Below are 20,257 nucleotides of genomic sequence, written 5' to 3' on the forward strand. Positions count from 1 at the left end.
AGCACTTATGCTAAAAAGGGATGGGGTGAATCAGGAGTAAAGGTCTTAATTTAAAGTGGGCGAGGGGGCAGCAGGGAGAGGCAGATTTGATTAAAATAAGACAAGGCCACTTGCAAGTATGCAGCAGAAAAAATTGCAAGAGTTCAGAACTATCATGTTCCTGGAAGGGTGAAAGCCAAGATATCAATCCTTGGATACCAAAGGACAGAGGGTTGGAGAAAGAGAACATGGCAGGCATAGAGAATTAAAGACAGGGGAGACCATCTAGAGTATAAAAAGCAAAAGGGTCACAAAATATCATGGCCAGGCAGTATTAACATTACTCAAAATTGTTTTAAACATACTAAGGGCAAAAGAAGTATTAGAGGAAGAATTGGATCGATTACCTACAACAGGGATAATCTGTAATGGAGACCGAAGTTAAGTCTTAAATTAGTACCTTTCACAAGTATTTACAAAGGAAACATAACTGTAGTGAAGTATTCAGTGAAAGAAAAGTAAAATTCTAGTGCAAGTCTATAAACAAACAGGATACTGATGTTTTAGAAACTTTAAGCCTGGTGCTAGATAAGAATCATCCCAAGATGCTATTATGTGAGGCATGGGAAGAGATTTGGCTGAAACTTTCACGGGGCCATAAATGAGGTATTGGATCTCCAGAGCACAGCAAATGTGGTCCTCCTTATCAAGAAGGAGAAAGCCTGGTGTTTATAGTCCTGTGTACTGAGCATCATAAAGCAATTAACTCCAGAGCGAAGGCTATGCACCAACTTTATAAAGCACTTTTCAGATCTCACTGTCATAGGAAGTGGTTAAGGGGGGTATATGATTGAGGTATATAAAATTATGTGGTGTACAGGGACACCTCCCTACATCTGAGGCAGGAACAACCGGAGGTCATGAGTTTAGGATAAGGGGAACAAGGTTTAGTGGCTAGTCCCTGAATCCAGTGAGAGTGGCGAATGCAGAGAATGACAACAGTGTAGAGCTGTTTAGACAAACTCTTTAGCCACCCAGGCATAGAAGACTCTGGACTAAGTGCTGGAAGATGGGATTAATCAGTGGCCACTGGTTGGTATGGATGTGGAGAGCCAAATGGCCTGTTTCCATGAGAATGACTCATGTTCTGATCTACCGCTCTTCTACCCTCCCTCCACTTAAAGAGAACTTTCTCCATCAGGACCTCAATTTCCTCATCTTCTACACATGGTGACTGCAGTCAACTCTTCATGACATTCCTATTTTAATGAAGTTGCAACTTACTCTCTATCTTTAACCCTCAAATTCAAGCCCTGGTAAAAATCTGCTCCACCAAATCCACCCTGAGATTCATACAGATTGTTACACCCTCCAGCTTTGCTGGCAACCTGTTCTGTGCTTGACCAAAGTGGCTCTGCTGTCCCTCAAATCTTTCCTACCTCAAGTGTCAAGTAGACAGCACTGATGGCCAAGCGAAGGTCTCCGCCAAACACAACCTTCAAATCCTTCCTCAGCATCTGCTCAGTGGTCAACCCTGGCGAAACAAAAGAACTTAGGAGCTGATGGTATTTTCGATCTCACCCTCGACTATTTCCATCTGTTCTCACCCAGGTGTCAACCGTAGATCGATGGGCAATGCTCCTGTCTTTGCGCCAACAGGCTCTAAGCTTGGTCTCATTGTAAATAATTGACCCGAAAACACAGGGTAAGATAGATGATAGATCTCACATAAGATACAGGCATGACAGGATTTATTCCTCAATGTACTGAGCTGCTGTTGCCAGGAACATTCAAAAGGAAACAGGAAAATGTGAACCTGTAGAACCACGCACACAGAGTTTGGGGACCCCTGGTCAAAATTTGTGTTACTGTAAATAGTTGAGTAGAAGATGAACTGATCTCCAAAAGTCAAAGTTAAAGATGAAACATTCTTTTCAACATTTTAAGCAAGATTAGTGTATTATTTTTGTTTTCTACAATTTTAGAGTGAAAAAAAGGAAAGGAGCACCATGCAAAAGTTTGGGCACCCCAAGAGATTTGAGCTCTCAGATAACTTTTAACAAGGTCTCAGACAATTAGCTTGTTAGGGCTATGGCTTGTTCACAATCATCGTTAGGAAAGGACAGGTGATGCAAAATTTTAAAGCTTTATAAATACCCTGACTCCTCAAACCTTGTCCCAACAATCAGCAGCCATGGGCTCCTCTACGCAGCTGCCTAGCACTCTGAAAATTAAAATAAATGATGCCCACAAAGCAGGAGAAGGCTATAAGAAGATAGCAAAGCGTTTTCAGGTAGCCATTTCCTCAGTTCATAATGTAATTAAGAAATGGCAGTTAACAGGAATGGTGGAGGTCAAGTTGAGGTCTGAAAGACCAAGAAAACTTTCCCAGAGAACTGCTTGTAGGATTGCTGGAAAGGCAAATCAAAACCCCTGTTTGACTGCAAAAAACCTTCAGGAAGATTTAGCAGACTCTGGAGTGGTGGTGCACTGTTCTATCGTGCAGCAACACCTGCACAAATATGACCTTCATGGAAGAGTCATCAGAAGAAAACCTTTCCTGTGTCCTCACCACAAAATTCAGTGTCATAAGTTTGCAAAGGAACATCTAAACAAGTCTGATGCATTTTGGAAACAAGTCCTGTGGACTGATGAAGTTAAAATAGAACTTTTTGGCCCCCAATGAGCAAAGGTATGTTTGGAGAAAAAAAGGGTGCAGAATTTCATGAAAAGAACACCCCTCCAACTGTTAAGCATGGGGGTGGATCGATCATGCTTTGGGCTTGTGTTGCAGCCAGTGGCACAGGGAACATTTCACTGGTAGAGGGAAGAAAAATTCAATTAAATACCAGCAAATTCTGGAAGCAAACATCACACTGCCTGTAAAAAAAAAAAGCTGAAGATAAAAAGAGGATGGCTTCTACAACAGGATAATGATCCTAAACACACCTCAAAATCCACAATGGACTACCTCAAGGTGCAAGCTGAAGGTTTTGCCATGGCCCTCACAGTCCCCCATCCTAAACACCATCGAAAATCTGTGGATAGACCTCAAAAGAGCAGTGCATGCAAGATGGCCCAAGAATCTCAGAACTAGAAGCCTTTTGCAAGGAAGAATGGGCGAAAATCCCCCAAACAAGAGTTGAAAGACTCTTAAGCCTGGTTTATACTTCTGCGTTAACTGGATGCCGTAACCTACGCAAGTGACTTCCGCGCGTTGGGAGCATTTATACTTGTGCGTTGGTGTGTCTGCATCGCTCTAATTCGTGCATGTCACACATGCGCACTCACCTGCCTGCGCAAGGCTTCATGGTCATGGTAGTCTCTGGGTAAACAAGACGCGAGCGTCTTTTTTCGTGCGAGATGTGTCCTCCATAATTTTGGAGATCTGTAAAGCTTTATGGAAAGCACTGCAGCCAGAGTTCCTTCCCTGCCCTTCAGTCGCCCAATGGAAAGCTACTGCAGCGTAGAATGACATGCGATGCTACCAAGCGGACCAATCACAGTTGTTGCGTTCTGTGTTGCCGCGACGCACAGTTACATTTTGGGAGAGGTACACGTCGCAGCAACACGGGCTCTCGCGTAGGATTCCACGTCAGCTTTGCAGCGACGCAGACCTTACGGCGACGCGTTGACGCAGAAGTATAAACCAGGCCTCAGCTGGCTACAAAAAGCGTTTACAAGCTGTGATATTTGCCAAAGGGGGTGTTGCTAAGTACTGACCATACAGGGTGCCCAAACTTTTGCTTCGGGCCCTTTTCCTTTGTTATTTTGAAATTGTGAAAGATGGAAATAAAAAAGTAATCTTGCTTAAAATATCAAAGAAATGCGTCATCTTTAACTTTATGCCTTTTGGAAATCAGGTCATCTTTGACTCACTTTAGCTATTCACAGTAACAGAATTTTTGACATACACACACACCTAGCACAGGACTAAACTGGAGAGACTTTCCCAACAGTCAGAGGCAGCTGAATGGTCTCCCATGCTACTTTTAAATGGCACATACAGGGAATGTCAGTCCTAATGAAAGTAAATGAGATTAATGTGGGTGGACAAAAGTTGGCTTGGACACAGTGGCCCACTCCGAACGCATACTCTGACTGCAGATGTCTTTTGGCAAAAAAAAAACGGCCTCCAAACAAGCAACAAAAATCATGAAGTCACATAACCATCGTCAGTGGGGTTTTAGTGAAAGAGGAGGGGGATAGATTAATATTTGGCTGACCAGTCAGTGGGTTTTCAGTGAGGGTGGAGAGTCCTGTTAAGATACACGCGGCCATTAGCAGTGGGATAAAAGCCACTTTACAGCTGCTAACAGAAAACAGCTTCGATACCTGCCTGGGTTCACAATCCACTTGGAGCCAGAGTTCAGGGGGAGGAACAGATGACAAGAAGGGCGCAGAGGAAATGCAATATGGTGTTGTCACTGTAGGATGGAGCAGCTGATGGAAGAATAATTACAGGAAGCAGGGTGGGGGGGGTGGAGAATGAGAGGGTGGATGAGTTGGCAAGGACAGCGTTAAAGAAAGAAATTATAGAAATGCACGTTAGTATCAGTAAAGCAGAGGTTAATTGTATAATCTGGGGAAAAAAAAATCAACCAAATGTGGCAAGAAAGATGGGACAGGGAGGCACTTATATCAAATACAAATGAGTGTTGCAGGTACTAGGGTAGGTAGTGGATACAGAAGAGAGGAAACTGTGTGGACTAGGTTAAGGCTGGGGCACTGTGCATTAAACAAAACATTGAAAATGATAGGGAAACACTAGGCAGGATTGTGTGAGGAATGTCAGGAAGAGGAGTCAGTAGAACATGTAGTTCTGAATTGCAAGAAGTATGGGATACAGAGAGAGATGATGAGAATTAATCTAAGGGAATTGGGGGTGCAGGAATTCACATTAAAAGGGTTGCTGGGCATGGGTGAGAGAGCACAGGTCAGAGTATATGTTAAGGGGTACAGGGTTTTTTTTAATAGGATATGACGGATAAGCAGGAATAGGGTACTAGGATGGCCAAAGATGGGAGGATAAAGTGTAAGTTGGGGGGGGGGGGGTGAGTGAGAGAGATTAGAGATAGAGATAAAGATAGAGAGATATTGGGTGAAGGGATTTAGAATGTAAGTCTATCGCACACTCCGGAGCAGAAGGTGGTGGTAATGCACCATTAATCTAGGTGCCAATCACTGTAAAACAAGACAGCGAAGAAGAAGGGGTGTGGGGGTGTGCGCGCGCGCAGGGGGAATGCACCTTTTGTCATTAAACCCATTCTCCTTTCCCGTCACTCCTCCCTGGTAGATCAAAAGGATCAGAGGTCCTGCTATTGAACACCATGATACTGACCAGCATATCAACCAACATATCTAACAATGAATGCCTGGCCATTATCATATTGATACTGGAGGACTCTGCTGTGCATGAATCGCCTGCTGCATTCCTTACAATCCCACACTGGGCAAAGGCAGATTCCCCCACACTGGCGCTCCCTCAATACCACACCAGGCAGAGGCAGTTCCTCCATACCCCCACCCACAATACTCCCTCAGTACCACACTGGGCCCAGGCAGCTCCCCCTCCTCCAGTCCCACAATACTCCCTCAGTACCACACTGGGCCCAGGGAGCTCCCCACCCCCCAGAGTCCCACAGTACTCCCTCAGTACCACACTGGGCCCAGGCATCTCCCCATCAGGCCCAGACCTGGGCAGCTCCCTCCACTACAGTCCCACAGTGGTTCCTCGGTACCACACCAGGCAAAGGCAGCTCCCTACCCACTACAGTCCCACAATACTCCCTCAGTACCACACTGGACACAGGCAGCTCCCCACCCCCCCACAGCCCCACACCAGGCCAAGGCAGCTGCCCATCAGGCCCAGATCCGGGCAGCTCCCCACCCCCCACAGCCCCATACCAGGCCAAGGCAGCTGCCCATCAGGCCCAGATCCGGGCAGCTCCAACTCCTACAGTTCCACACTGTGTCCATGCAGCCCCCTCTCCCGCCAGGCCCAGACACATGCACACCCCTCCCCCAGCTGGAGAGGAATATAAAATTTTTTTAAAGGACGATCACTGCAGATTTCCCGACCTCTCCCTAACCCAACCTCTCACCCAGGATTCACTCCATAGAAATACTAATGCAGCGATAGTTACCACTGACGTCAAACTTGGCTTTTTGTAGTGCAACAAAGATAGTGGCTCTGGGTGGGAGATGGTGAAACCTGGATTCCAACTGAGCAACGTACTCAGAGTCCTTCGGAGTGACTTTGCCTGCCGCTGGAGCCATGTTGATGCAGTCCAGCACAATAGTACCTGTAGTATACGAGGAATGAGAGAATCAGTCTTACCCTGCGGTGCCATGAACACACTCTACCCCACAGGGAGAAGCCTTTCAGCCCACCCACTCCATTCCAGCTCTACGTCAGCCTTCCCATCTACCATCCATTCCCTCTACAGCTCTCTCACTTGTGTTCGTCCAGCTCCCCGTTAAACTTCTGTTGTTCATTTCACTGTCTTCCCAAGAACTCTGCTCTCTGCATAAAGACAGAACAGCTACTTCCCTTCAACCTTTCAACACTTGATCATGTTTTTCACCGCACGTTTGTATGACAATAAACTCACCTTTCACTTTGAAGAGGTTCCCATCCTGATCAGCTTTTGCCTTTGCAAATGTACATAAATCCTATCATTTCCAACTTTTCTAATAATTCACTAGCACTGATTTAATATGTACCAGCCTGTGGTTACCTTTCTCACATCTGCTGTCCTTCTCTAAGAAACACTAATTGTTGTTCAGTTTTCTTTAAGAACCTCAGCTGTGGATATTGCTACATTTCCATCAGGGCCAGAGCCATCTCCTCTCACTTCCCGTACTATCCTGGGATTGATCCCATTCAGCCATGGCAATTTAACTATTCCTTTCCATTACATTACACCTCCACCACCTCCTTAATAATGATGACTCCAGACCATCAACGTACCTGTCAATGAACTCAGCTTCCACGTCCTTCTCCTTGGAACTCACCCACATTGCCTGGCTCCACACCCCTTTGGTCTCTACGGGAACTCACTCTTTCCCTGGCTACCCTCCTGCATCTAATACAATGTCTCTGGATTCTCCTTAACCTCTCATCTACCAAGGATCTCGTGACTCCATGTTATCTTTCTAATTTCTTTCTGAAGTTCTCTCTATATTCTTCAAGAATCACTCAACTCCAGTTGCCTCCACCTGTCACACACTTCCTGTTCATTCCCTGAATATACCTTCAGCATCCATCATCTGGCTCTGACCCTGCTACCTCTCTTACCGACTAAAACACTTTCTAACTCATTTAAAAGACTCTAACTTCTCATTTAATGTTTTATTCACAAGCATTTAGAATCAATAGATTTTTGCCAGGTCTTTTCTTATGCAATTGAAATCAGCCTTCTCCCAATTTACCATGTTAACTTGAGGGCCCCCTTTTTTTTTTAAACTACAGAATTTATAGTTACAAACTGTTTGAATTACAGACACCATGATCCCCCACTGACACTTCCACCTGTCTTGGTGCTAAGATACAGTCAAGGACAAACCCATTTACACATTTCATCTAAAAAAAAAAAAATCCACTTCACAAATTTTGCCCCTTACACTAACAAAATCCCTGTCCATATTGGGAAGGTTAAAATCCTGCATCACCATAACCCTTTTGTTCTTGCACATTTCTGCGATTTATTTCTGTGTAGTTCCCACTGACCTTGGAGAAATCTATAGTATAGCACAAGCAAAGTGATTGTCCCTTTCTTATTCCTAAATTTTATACAGATGGCTTCATTGGGCAATACCTCCAGTACATCTTCTCTAACAATCATTACAATGTTCTCCTCTTTTGTACCCTGTCATATCTGAGACTTCTGTACCACTGCCAGTACTACCCTTTGCTCAGCCACATCTCCATGAATGCAATAATCGTAATACCATGTGCTGATCTAGGCACAAACTCATTTTACTCAAGAAACTCTTTGCATCCAGTTACAAGGAGCTCAGCCTGGCAGCACTCCAGTGCTCCCTAACCTATCTGTCTGCTCTGCTTCATTTACCCTCTACATTGGAGGAGTCCCTCCAGCATTTTGTGTGTATTGCTCTGGACTTCCAGCATCTGCAGGATCTCTTGTCTATCACCCTACGGCCCCCTGCACAAGAGACAAGGGCACGGCACACTTGGCCATCACATAGCAAGGAATCTTCTGGAAAGGTGATAGCAATTTCTATTCAGCTTGAAAGGGACAATTCAGTGGAAAACAAGACAAACTTCAATAAAGCCACCAAGAGGTTTGACGGCAGACTTGTCTATGATATATGAGGAAACTAGGTAATCGATAGGGAACAGTTAGAACTTTCATATACAAACTTGCACAATTGACATAACCCCATTGTTAGATTCCTCCATCTCTCTTCAGCCACCTGTCTTGAAAATAAAACCCTGCCCCCGACACACAGTGGAACTCTTACTGCGCAGTAAAAAAGCGAGCTGCTTATCCAGAATGTCAGGTGCTCTTTGGACAATGCGCTCCGTCACCAGGGTTGTGCAGGAGCCCACGGGCTCAGAGGTTACTACACAGCCAGAGCTACAGGCTCGCTCTAGGGGGCGGTGATCAATCACTTCTGTCACCGCATTCTCCAGGACTGCATCGCCTCTGTGGGTTGGAACAGAAGCACAGAGATAGTACGTGTTTTTCCCACACCGAATGACCTACACAATGACAGTACCCATACAGTTCAACGCGTGGCTAAGGAATTGGTGCAGCATGAAAAACCTTCAGATTTTTCAATCATTGGGCTCTCTTGCAGGGAAGATGGGATGGTTTGTACGGAAAGGATGGTTTGCACCTGAACTGGAGGGGTCTAATATCCTAGTGAGAAGGTTGCTTGTGCTACAATGGGGTCGGGGGGGTGGAGGATTAAACTAGAGTTGCAGGGGAATGGTACTCAGAGCACCAGACAGTGTTATAGACATGTGGTTAAGCCTACATACAAAGTCAGCAATCACAAGGTCAAGTGCAGGGCTCTCAGTAATACTAGATGGACTGTTAACTGTTAATCACTTATTACCAAAATGGCTTCTCTGAAGTGTTATATTAACATGGCTTCTCGTAATGTTAACTGCTGAGCAAGGGGTTCTCTGTACCAGCAATGTTTGGGTTATACAGTATAATGGAAATTGTATTCATTTGTTAGCCAATGGAAGTCATGTTCTGTTATCTTGTATATGTGTGCTGAGTTGAGGAGCGCGGGTTTTCTCGGGAGGCAAGCAGGGAGGATGGACATGTGAGGAACGGACAGCGGTTCCAGGGCGGCAGACACTAGACCTCGGGGGTTCGGAGGGTGGCCACAGTCGCGGAAGGACATTGTGGATGGAATGCGCTCCAACGTATTAAAATATTATGTGCACAAGACTGGTAAGTTACTTAAGTGGCGCCTTTTCTTGTAGTTGTTGCTACAAGCCCATCACCAAAAATTTGCTATAAAGTATAATTCTTTACTCGCACTTTGTATATTGTTTCATATTTGTGTCATGGCTGATCATCGGGCAACTCACACCTTATCCACACCAAAGCTTTTGCACTGTTTGGCGGGGTCGACGGCTACTCACCCTAGGCAACGGGGGTCAGTGGGGCAAGGACCGTCACATTTGGGGGCTCGTTCCACGGATTTGAATTCTGTCAGGATAAGGGGTAAGTCACCCCGATTGAATTAAAAGGGACGGACGTGGATAAGATTGAACTTTGGTGTAAGATCGAGGATGTCCTGGTTACTCACGCCTGCGTATTAAGTGGGGTGGATATACATACCCCAGATGATGTGTTAATTCGATGTTTGAGTAAGGTCAGAGCTATCAGTAAGATTGAGATTGTAGGCAGAAAGATTGGTAAAACAGGGGACTCAGCCTTTGTGCTGATACAGATGGGTGCTGACGTCAAGGAATTAGGACTGCCCCAGTCTATCGGTGACCTCGGTGAGGTGGGGCCATGGGGCATGCACACTGTCATGGAGGAAGGGTCTGAAGAGACACCAGATGGGTTGCCCGAAGCTAGGGTCGGAGATTTTAGAGAGCGGGTCCAATTGTTTTTGAAGGATGAAGGAAGGGAGTGGTCATATTTGGTGAATGTAATTAGTTCTCACTCCCCACGGAAAGGGGAGGGCTCTGAGTTGGCCTCAGCCATTAACTCTTTGGTGAACTGGGCGGTGGGTCCGCGACAGAAGTTAAGAAATTTCTCAGGGAAAACTCCCATCCCCAACGGGGAAGAGGATTACGAGTCCTGGGTAGAACATACCTCTCAGTTGCTAGGTGAGTGGCAGTGTTCTGAGGAGAAGCGGCAAAGATTGGGGGACAGTTTGAGAGGGGCGGCAGCTGAGGTGGTAAAGGGGGTGAGAGTTAACCAGCCCCTGGCTTCTTGGAAGGAGTGTCTAGTCGCCTCAGAGGAGGCATTTGGGCTGACGGAAAGCCCGGTGGAGCTTTTAGGGGGTGTTCAGAATCCGCGTCAGGAGAAACGAGAAAAGCTTTCTGAGTATCTTCTCCGACTTGAGCGCAGGCTAAATTGCTTGAGGTGCCGGGGGGGGGGGGTCATTCATTTCGGCAGCTGAGGTGGATCAGATGAGGATCGATCAGGCACTCAGGGGCGCACAGAGACGTGATGCGATCACTAAGGGCCTCCGGCAGTCTCGTAGAGCGCGTCCCCCCCATCTTTTGTTCAGTTGCTCAGAGGTCAGAGAGGAGGAGAACAAATTGGAAGCAGAAGGCGGCCCTGGTAACAAGGTACAGTCCTCGGTAGTAGCCTCTTGTGGTGAATGACCGGGGCCAGCTCCATGTGGGAGACACATAAGGGGGTCACGGCAGGAGGGGTCCCCCCACAAGAGGGGATTAGCGGAGAAGGCCCCTCCCAGAAGGGACGGACGGCACTGAGGCCAGGCGGAGGCCGGGGTCTGGCGAGGCGAGGCGAGTGCTATAACTGCAGGGAAGAGGGGCACTTCAGGCGAGAATGTGAACAGCAGGGAATCCCTCGGAGGGGCAGTCCCCGGGTGTCCCAGCAGGAAGAGGGAGTTTGGGAAACTTAAAGGAGACTCGGTGAAGGAACGGACTGGAGTCTCTGGGAAAACACGTTCCCAACAATGTGCCGCGGGATCCTCGAGAGGAAAAGACACTATCCCAGAAGGATAGGTGGGGCCCCGATCCAGCGTGTTGATACAGATAGAGGGGATAGATGCAAAAGCCATACTCGACACGGGGTCACAGGTCACATGTCACATTACTGTACCGTTCGTTCTACAATCAGTATCTGGCGCATTTACCCGACATTTTCAGTGCACTGGAGATTTGGGGCATCAGTGATAGTGATTACCCGTACAATGGCTATTTGTCTGTGAAACTGGAGATCCTGGAAGCTGAGGTGGGGGTGTCTGAGGCTCATGAGGCCCTGGTACTGGTGTGCCCAGACCCCGCTGAGACTGGGGGTGTGTCAATTGTGGTGGGGACCAACACCCCTATTGTGCGGAGACTCCTGAGAGCCTGCATGGAGAAGGCGGGTGAAGTCTTTTTGGAGACCCTGTCACTGCACCCAATGTTCCGAGCTGCTTTTGAGGAAGTGTGGGGTTGCCCTGGGCTGGACTCGACATGTGGATGAGGCACTGCGTGGTGTGCCCAGTCAAAGCCCAGGATGGTGCAGCTGGGTGAAGTAGCGAGAGTGATGGGGATCTCTAGATTCCCGGGGGTGCAGCCCTTTTAGTGGACACCCCGGAAGATCTCGAAGGGGAGTTGAGATTCCCTGCTGGGGTGCTGGTGAGACCCGAGTTGCAGAAGCCCTCAGTGGTACAGGCATGCAGGCTAGTGATCGTCAGGAACACTACTGCATGGGAGGTCATCTTCAAGCAAGGAATGCCTCTAGTGCATTTGTTCCCGGTGACGGTGATGCATAGCACCCCTGTGGGGCCAGTTGGGGAACAGCAGTCAGGAAAAAGGCCTAAGTTGACTGCTGAAGCTTTTAACTTTGGGGCATCACCTAAACCGGAGGGTTGGAAGTGGAGGCTGGTGGAGAAGATGTTGACGATGACAGATGTTTCTTCCCTTGGCGAATTTGATGTGGGTTGTTCCAGGAGCACTTGCCACACCATACAGGTGACTGAGGATACTCCATCTAGAGAACGATCATGGCGACTGGCCCCCGCAGATGTGGAAGACGTGCGGCAGCATTTGGGCAAGTTGAAGGAGGCTGGGATCATCTCCTATTGTAGTGGCCCAGAAGAAGAATGGGAAGGTTCGTATGGGTGTGGACTATAGAACACTGAACAGGCACACCATCCCCCGGGTGGAAGATGCACTGGCCTGTCTGAGTGGGGCGAAGTGGTTTAGCGTGCTGGATTTGAGGAGTGGGTATTACCAGATCCCAATGAGTGAGGCAGTTAAGGAGATGGCCTTCATTTGCCCTTTGGGCTTTCACCAGTTCGAACGGATGCCCCAGGGCATATCAGGAGCCCCTGTCACCTTCCAGACGGTCATGGAGAAGACAGTGGGGGATATGAACCTGCTCGAAGTGCTGGTATATTTGGATGACCTCATAGTATTTGAATCCACCTTGGTAAAACACGAAGCGAGGCTAATGAAGGTGCTCAACTGGCTGAAGCAGGAAGGGTTGAAGCTTTCCTTGGACAAGTGCCAGTTCTGCCAGACATCTGTTAGCTATGTTGGACACATTGTCTCGCGGTATGGTGTAGTGACCGACCCGGCTAAGATCAAAGCAGTGACCACCTGGCCGAGGCCCCAGACCATGGGTGCTCTGTGCTCGTTCCTAGGATTCTGTGGGTACTATCGGAGATTTGTGAAGGGCTATGCCAAGGTGAGTCATCCTTGAACCAGCTTCTGCGTGGCTACCTTCCCCTGGGACAGAGGGGGAAAGGGAGGAAAACATGGGAGGTGGGAGAATATTTAAACCCATCAGAGCCCTTTGGACAGAGATGGGATGACAAATGTGAAGCGGCTTTCCAGTCACTGAAGGAGATGCGGACTCAGGCGCTAGTGCTGGCTTTTGCAGACCCCCGATTGCCTTATGTGCTACACACTGATGCCAGTCATGAGGGGTTAAGGACCGTTCTATATCAGGATCAGGGTACTGGCCTGAGGCCTGTAGCGTTTGTCAGCTGGAGTTTGCCACCTTCAGAGAGAAACTATCCCACTCACAAGTTGGAGTTCCTGGCGTTGAAATGGGCGGTGGTGGATAAGCTGAGTGGCTATCTCTACAGGGCCAAGTTTGAGGTGCGGACAGACAACAACCCGCTCACTTACATCTTGACCTCGGCGAAACTGGATGCCACAGGCCATTGGTGGCTGGCAGCTTTGTCTTCATATGATTTCAGGCTGAAGTATCGGCCGGGGAGCTGGAATGTTGACGCAGATGTGCTGAGCCGACGGGGCCATGAGGAGCTGGGGAAGGACGAGGAGTGGGAGAGTGTTCCTGCATCCGGGGTGAAGGCAATGTGCCAGTTTGCTATCACCGTGCAGGCTGAGGAGAAGGAGAGGCCAGGTCGAGCAGTGGACTGATTGGGGGCATCTGATGACGCCCTGCCTCTAGTATACTGTGACATGACTGCTCTGAAGACCACGCAGATGCCAGGGTTAAGCCCTGGGGAAGTGGCCGCTGCGCAGCGAGATGACCCAGACATAGGCCTGGTCTGGCACGTCGTGGAAGAAGGGTATGTGACATGGGCGGAGAAGGCCAAGCACGGTCCCGTGTCCCTGTTACTGAAAGGATGGCTTCCGTTGAGGTTGAAGAACCAAATGTTATACCGGGTAACGTCACCCCTGGACCAACCTCAGTGTTAGCAGCTGGTCCTGCCGGAGAAGTATCGGAAGGTTGTGTTGAAATCCTTCCATGATGACTCTGGACATTTGGGTGGAAAAGACCTATGGGTTGCTCAAGGATCGGTTTTACTGGCCCCAAAAGAGGACAGAGGTTGAAGAGTACTGCAAGTCCTGCATTCATTGCATACAACAGAAGATGCTGCCCAGGCAGGCTGCCCCTTTGCCCCACTTGCAGAGTGCAGGGCCTTTGGACCTGGTGTGTATGGATTTCCTGTCCATAGAGCCCGATGCCAGCGACACAGCAAATGTCTTGGTCATCACGGACCACTACACCAGGTCTGCTCAAGCTTTTCCTACCAAGGATCAGAGGGTGACTACAGTGGCGAAAGTGCTATGGGAGAAGTATTTTGTGCATTATGGTCTTCCTTGGCAGATACATAGTGACCAGGGACGAGAATTTGAGAGAAAACTCATCTATGAGTTGCTGGGCATGCTGGGGATTGAGAAGTCCAGGACCACACCCTATCATCCGCAGGGTGATCCCCAGCTGGAAAGGTTCAATCGAACGCTATTAGACATGCTCGGGACTCTGGAGATCAGCAAAAAGAATTGTTGGAGTCAACGTATTGGGCATCTTGTTCACTGTTACAACTGTACACGCAATGAAGCTACTGGTTACTCGCCCTATTATCTTATGTTTGGGCGCGAGGCAAGGTTGCCCATTGACCTTTGTTTCAGGACTGATGTGGTGAGGTGTTGCCGAAGCCTTACTTTAAGTATGTGCCTGATATGAGGCAAGAACTGAAAAGAGCTTACAAGTTGGCTGGAGAGGCTGCCGCCCTGCAGAATCAGGGAAATAAGAGGAGGTATAACCAGAAAGTAAAGTTCTCTCAACTCCTGCCGGAAGACCGAGTCCTCATCAGGAATCTGGGATTACTGGGAAAACACAAGCTGGCTGATCGCTGGGCAGCCATGCCCTATGTGGTGGAGACTCAGATGCCAAACCTGCCAGTTTTCCAGGTACAGTCCGAGGATGGAAAGGAGCCTGTCAAGATTCTCCATCGGAATCACCTGTTGCCCCTGGGCCAAGATGTGCAGGTACAGCAGGAGCCTGAAGAGGTGGTTGCACCCAGTACCAGGACTCTGTGTCCCCGCAGGGTGGAGGACATGCCTACCCCGGGAGAAACGGGCCTGAGCACAGCTCCTATGAGGGATACTGATTCAGAAGATGATGACTGGGATGGTTGGTACATTCTGCCATTCACTGATTCTCCCGGGATGGAGGAGGAGACTCCTGGCCTTTTCCCCACTGGGTTAGAAGGGGCTAGTGAGGGGCAGTCTGTGGTACCGCAGGGCACTGGAGGAGAGGATGTAGGGCCTGAACCAGAGAGAGAGGGTTCCGAGGTGCAGAGGGGCTTGGGTGACCGCTCAGGGGAGGTTCGTCTTGTAGTTTCAAAGGGTCCCCTGTAGAGTCCGAGGCAAAAGGGGTAGACGAGGGGGTATGTAGACCTCAGAGGAGTCGGAAACCCCCAGAGAGGTTGGCCTACGTAGCACCCAGGGAACAAAGTGTGATCTCTACTGTTTTGGGGAGTCAGATCACTGCTTTCTGCACGTGGATTGGGCTGTGTGTTCTGCAGGAAGAGACGGCGAATTATCTGAGTGTCATGAGGGCATGACTTATTTCGGTGGGGGGAGAATGTAGGGCTCTCAGTAATACTAGACGGACTGTTAACTGTTAATCGCTTATTACCAAAATGGCTTCTCTGAAGTGCTATATTAACATGGCTTCTCGTAATGTTAACTGCTGAGCAAGGGGTTCTCTGTAACAGCAATGTTTGGGTTATACAGTGTGATAATGGAAATTGTATTCATTTGTTACCCAATGGAAGTCATGTTCTGTTATCTTGTATATGTGTGCTGAGTTGAGGAGCGCGGGTTTTCTCGGGAGGCAAGCAGGGAGGACGGACGTGTGAGGAATGGACAGCGGTTCCAGCGCGGCAGACACCAGACCTTGGGGGTTCGGAGGGTGGCTGGAGTCTCGGAAGGACGTTGTGGATAGAATCTGAGGCGTGAGCTCTAACGTATTAAAATACGTGCACAAGACTGATAAGTTACTTATGTGGCGCCTTTTCTTGTAGTTGTTGCTACTAACTCATCACCAAAAGTTTGCTATATAGTTCCTTACCCGCACTTTGTATATTGTTTCATATTTGTGTCGTGGCTGATCATTGGGTGATTCACACCTTATCCGCACCAAAGCATTTGCACTGTTTGGCAGGGTTGACGGCTATTCACCCTAGGCAACAGGGGTCAGTGGGGCAAGGACCGTTACACAAGCATGTTGGGTCAGACTACACTAGAAGTCATGGGTAGGCAAAATAATGGTTCGGCCTAGATAGGCCTAAGGACCTGTTTCTATGCTGTGTTGTTCTATGACGGAAATGGCTCATATCTCCCAGCTTTCAAGTTCCTGGATGAATAAATGAACCAGAATTCTGTCCCTCCAATTTCTATCACACTATTCCCTGCTTCCATACTCTGAAACCCCATCACTTCTTCAACTCTTGCAAGTACTGAGGCGATTTAACTTTACAGGTTAACGACCTCAGAAGATCAGCACCTGCTGCTTTGCACAATGTTTTTACTGCAGGTTTACAGCATTCTCCCTTTCAGAATTTGTCTCTCCTTCAGAAAATCATACTGCACAGTAGACAGTCTACGAGCAAACAGTACCTCAGCTCTCCAAACAGTCCCAGCCCTTCTGTTCGATCCGCATGAATGCTTTCTTTTCAAATTCTTGCTTCGTTTTCATTAAGTTTGCATTAAATCTACTTCTACAGTTATTTGAGTCACGTAGGCAACCCTCACATTATAGGCTGCGTTCCTGGAAAACTTTCCATGTCCCAATTTTTTGTAACACAAAGCCACACAACATGTGTATGTATATTAAGATTATTAAGATATGAAAGTTGAAAACAAAATTACAGCAAATCTTAATCCATATATTAAATTTTTAGGTAGAGATTGTGAATTGGGCAAGGGCACATTACCGTTAACCATACAACCTTAACGCAGTGTCTGCCAGTGTCAGTGGGTGACAAAAGAACACAAACTTTAATGCTCACACTTTGAATGATGTACCGGGGGCTTGCTATTTTCTGGGCAAGGTGCTGCTCTAATGTCACTGCCTCATGTTTAGGTGAATATAAAAGACCTTTATGGAAAGCAAATTACAGAGCTACAAGTCTTTACTTATCATTCCGCCATCGCTTCACACGGTATGTTTCAGATCAAGACTCACTGCACAGATATGCTCTCAACTAGTTCTTAAATCAGTAATTTTATTTTGTGCTCCCCATACCTGGGTAGAACATTGTGGTCAACCAGTGTCAGCGTCAGTCGTCCCTCCCTGTGCAGTCCGTGCAGATCAATCTCATCTCGAAACGTCAGCAGGTCTTCGGAAAACTGGCTTTCCCGGAGGAGGAAGGTGCACTCACCACGTAAAGGAAACTCCGATCGTGGGATATTTAAGATGGGCACAATGACAGTCTTTGGTTCCAATGATGTCTATATTTAAATAAATCCAAGAGTGCAGATTAATCCAGAGTGTGTCACTGATGGTTTTTAGCCATGTTTTGCCTTGTCTCATCAAGTACAAGAGGAAAGACGATTGGGCTCACAACCATGGCAATTATGTTGACACAAAAGTCTGCAGGTGCTGGAATCTGAAGCGAGAAACAAAATGCTGGAGGAACCCATCTGTGTAGGGAAATGGGCAGTCGATTATTCTGGTCCAGATAAAGGGTCTCAAACCAAAACACTGATTGTCCATTTCTTTCCATAGATGCTACCGAACCCTTGGATTTATCCAGCATTTTGATTTTTGCAATGTGATTATGTTACTAGACAAATAATCTCAGTTTTATGTTGAAAACAGTGATGGTAGGACGATACAATCTGAGACTATAACTGACTCCAGGAAACAGAAACACAGATAAAACAGAACTGCCCTCTGAAATTACAGAGTAGTAAAAATCTTTTATAAATAAATAGTACAAAAACAAGTGGGTTAAACAGAATCTTGGAAATATTAGAAATCTGAAACAAAATGGCTTTGTAAATATGCAGGTAAAGCAGCTCGTGGTGAAATCAGTTCACATTTCTGGTCAATGCACTATGATTATAGAAGATGTACAGCGAGGGTATGTGGATGAAAAATCAGAACATAACTTCATTCGTTCATTATGTGCCATGTTGTATGATGTGGGAAATCATGGTCCTTCCATGACCATGATTGTTTGTTAACCATTGTCGCCTTCTAGGCAGTATTTTCACAAGACAGGTGACCCCAGCCCATTATCAATACTCTTCAGAGATTGTCTGCCGGCCATCAGTGGTTGCATAACCAGGACTTGTGATAAGCGCCAGCTGTTCATACGTCTGCTCCTGTGGCTTCAACGATCCTGATCGGGGGGCGAAGGGTAGGCTGCTAAGCAGGTGCAACACCTTGCTCAAGGGCGACCTGCAGGCTAGCGGTAGAAAGGAGTGTCTTACACCTCCTTTGGTAGAGACACATCTCCATCCCACCACCCAAACAAAGCTGCAGATGCTGGAATTCTGAAACTGAAATAGAAGAGGTTACACAGAATACGCGCCAAGTGAAACAGTGAATAGGGTACGAAATGTTACTGTTTCTCATTCCACAGATGCCATCTGGCCCATTGAGATTTTCCTGGCATTTTTTGTTTTTTTAGTCTCAGGTTTGTGTGTATTAGACTAATAATCCTTGGAATGTCTGCTTCCAATGCAATTTGAAACTCTTCTTTCTTACTTCCCCCAACTCTGGCAGTTTGAAAATATGAATTCAGTTTAAATAATAAACAAATAAATCTTTGTGTCAAAAGAAGCGACAGAGAATGCAAAACTTCTTTTAATTCAGTTATGTGTGTGGGTGTTGCAGACAAGGCAAGTTTTTGTTGCCCAGTTGCAAACAACCCTGAGATGGTGGTAAGTCTTGGCTTCCTGAACTGCTTGTCCTTCTGGAGAAGTACACCACAGTAGTGACGTGGAAAGAGTTGCCAGCAGTCACTGGCCTCCATTCCAAGAAAACGACCTTCAACCACCAGCCTCTGGGCCAGTTCTGAATACATCTAACTTTTCCCTCGATTCCATGATACCTAACCTTCCAGACCAGCCTGCCATGCAGGAGCTATGAAGGCCTTGCTGAAGTCCAAATAGACGACATCCACTGCCCTACCCTCGTCTATCCTTTTGGTTACCTCTTCAAAAATAAAAACAAAAAAAAAAAAAAAATCTGAAAAGGTTCTTCAAGCACAACTTCCCACGACAAAACCATGCTGACTTCTTACCAGGCTCTGTCTATCCAAATGCTGGTAGACCCTGTCCCTCAGAATTCCCTCCAATAATATCACACTGCTGAAGAGTCTCAGCCCGAAACATCTACTCTCTTCCATAGGTGCTGCCCGGCTTGCTGAGTTCCTTCAGCGTTTTTTGTGTGTTGCTTAGATTTCCAGCATATGCAGATTTTCTCTTGTTTGTGACTGGTATAGGGTTGACGGGCCTGTAGCTCCATGGTTTGTCATTGCTACCTTTCTTAACCAATGGAACAACAATAGTCACTTTCACTTGTGGCAAATGAAGCAAATCTCCACAATTTTGTCTCTAGCCTCCCACAAAGTACTCAGCCAGGCCCTGGGGATTTATCCACCTTAATGCTTTGCAAGGGTACACTATCTCTTCCCTGGTAATTATGAATTTCCTCCAAAATATCTGCCCTAGTTTCCCCCATCTCATGAGCAATCATGGTTTTCTTCTCAGTAAACACTGATAAGAAATATTAATTAAAAATCCCATCCATCTCCTTGAGACAGATAGCTCTGTAGATCTGCAAGATGACCTACCGACTCTGCAGCCACCCTATCACTCTTTATATACCCATAGAACCTCTTGGGATTTTCCTTAACCTTACCTGCCTGTTCCCTTGACCTTCTGATTTCCCTCGGAAAAGAATTATTAATCTTTTTAGAATCATCAAGGGATTAAGACCACAAGATATAGGAGCAGAATTCAGCCATTTGACCCATCGAGTCCACCCTGTCATTTCATCATGGCTGATACAATTCTCCTCTCAGCCCCAATCTCTTGCCTTCTTCCCATATCCCTTCATGCCCTGACCTCCTAAACACAATGTATGCCTCCTTTGTTTTCTTGACCAGGAGGTGCTGTCACTGGATACAATGCACTTTGTAAACGATGCACACACTGGGATAGTGGTGAGTTAGGCAGGTTCTTTTCTGAGATTTTCCAAGGCAGGAAGGGAGTAAGATCGTGGAAGATCTGAAGGTGAAAATATCAGAATTGCTGCCACAAAGTTAACCAGCAGAAGGGTGATGGATGAATGTGGGTTGGGATGGATCAAGTTAGGGGGCA

General features: G+C 47.2%; 1 protein-coding gene across 2 annotated transcripts in view; it reads right to left on the reverse strand.

Moving 5' to 3' along the window:
- prune (prune exopolyphosphatase) overlaps positions 1 to 20,257 on the reverse strand; it is a 44,133-nt gene that overhangs the window by 13,816 nt on the left and 10,060 nt on the right. For both annotated transcript variants that reach the window (XM_072238344.1, XM_072238350.1), the window contains exons 3-6: positions 17,169 to 17,374; positions 8,467 to 8,651; positions 6,126 to 6,284; positions 1,419 to 1,513 (exon numbers count right to left, since the gene is read on the reverse strand). In XM_072238344.1, the coding sequence (XP_072094445.1) occupies positions 1,419 to 1,513; positions 6,126 to 6,284; positions 8,467 to 8,651; positions 17,169 to 17,374 (645 nt within the window). The remainder of the gene's footprint in view (positions 1 to 1,418; positions 1,514 to 6,125; positions 6,285 to 8,466; positions 8,652 to 17,168; positions 17,375 to 20,257) is intronic.

The sequence above is a fragment of the Mobula birostris genome, chromosome 2 (genome assembly GCF_030028105.1).
Source record: "Mobula birostris isolate sMobBir1 chromosome 2, sMobBir1.hap1, whole genome shotgun sequence".
In the NCBI taxonomy this organism is placed as follows: Eukaryota; Metazoa; Chordata; class Chondrichthyes; order Myliobatiformes; family Myliobatidae; genus Mobula; species Mobula birostris.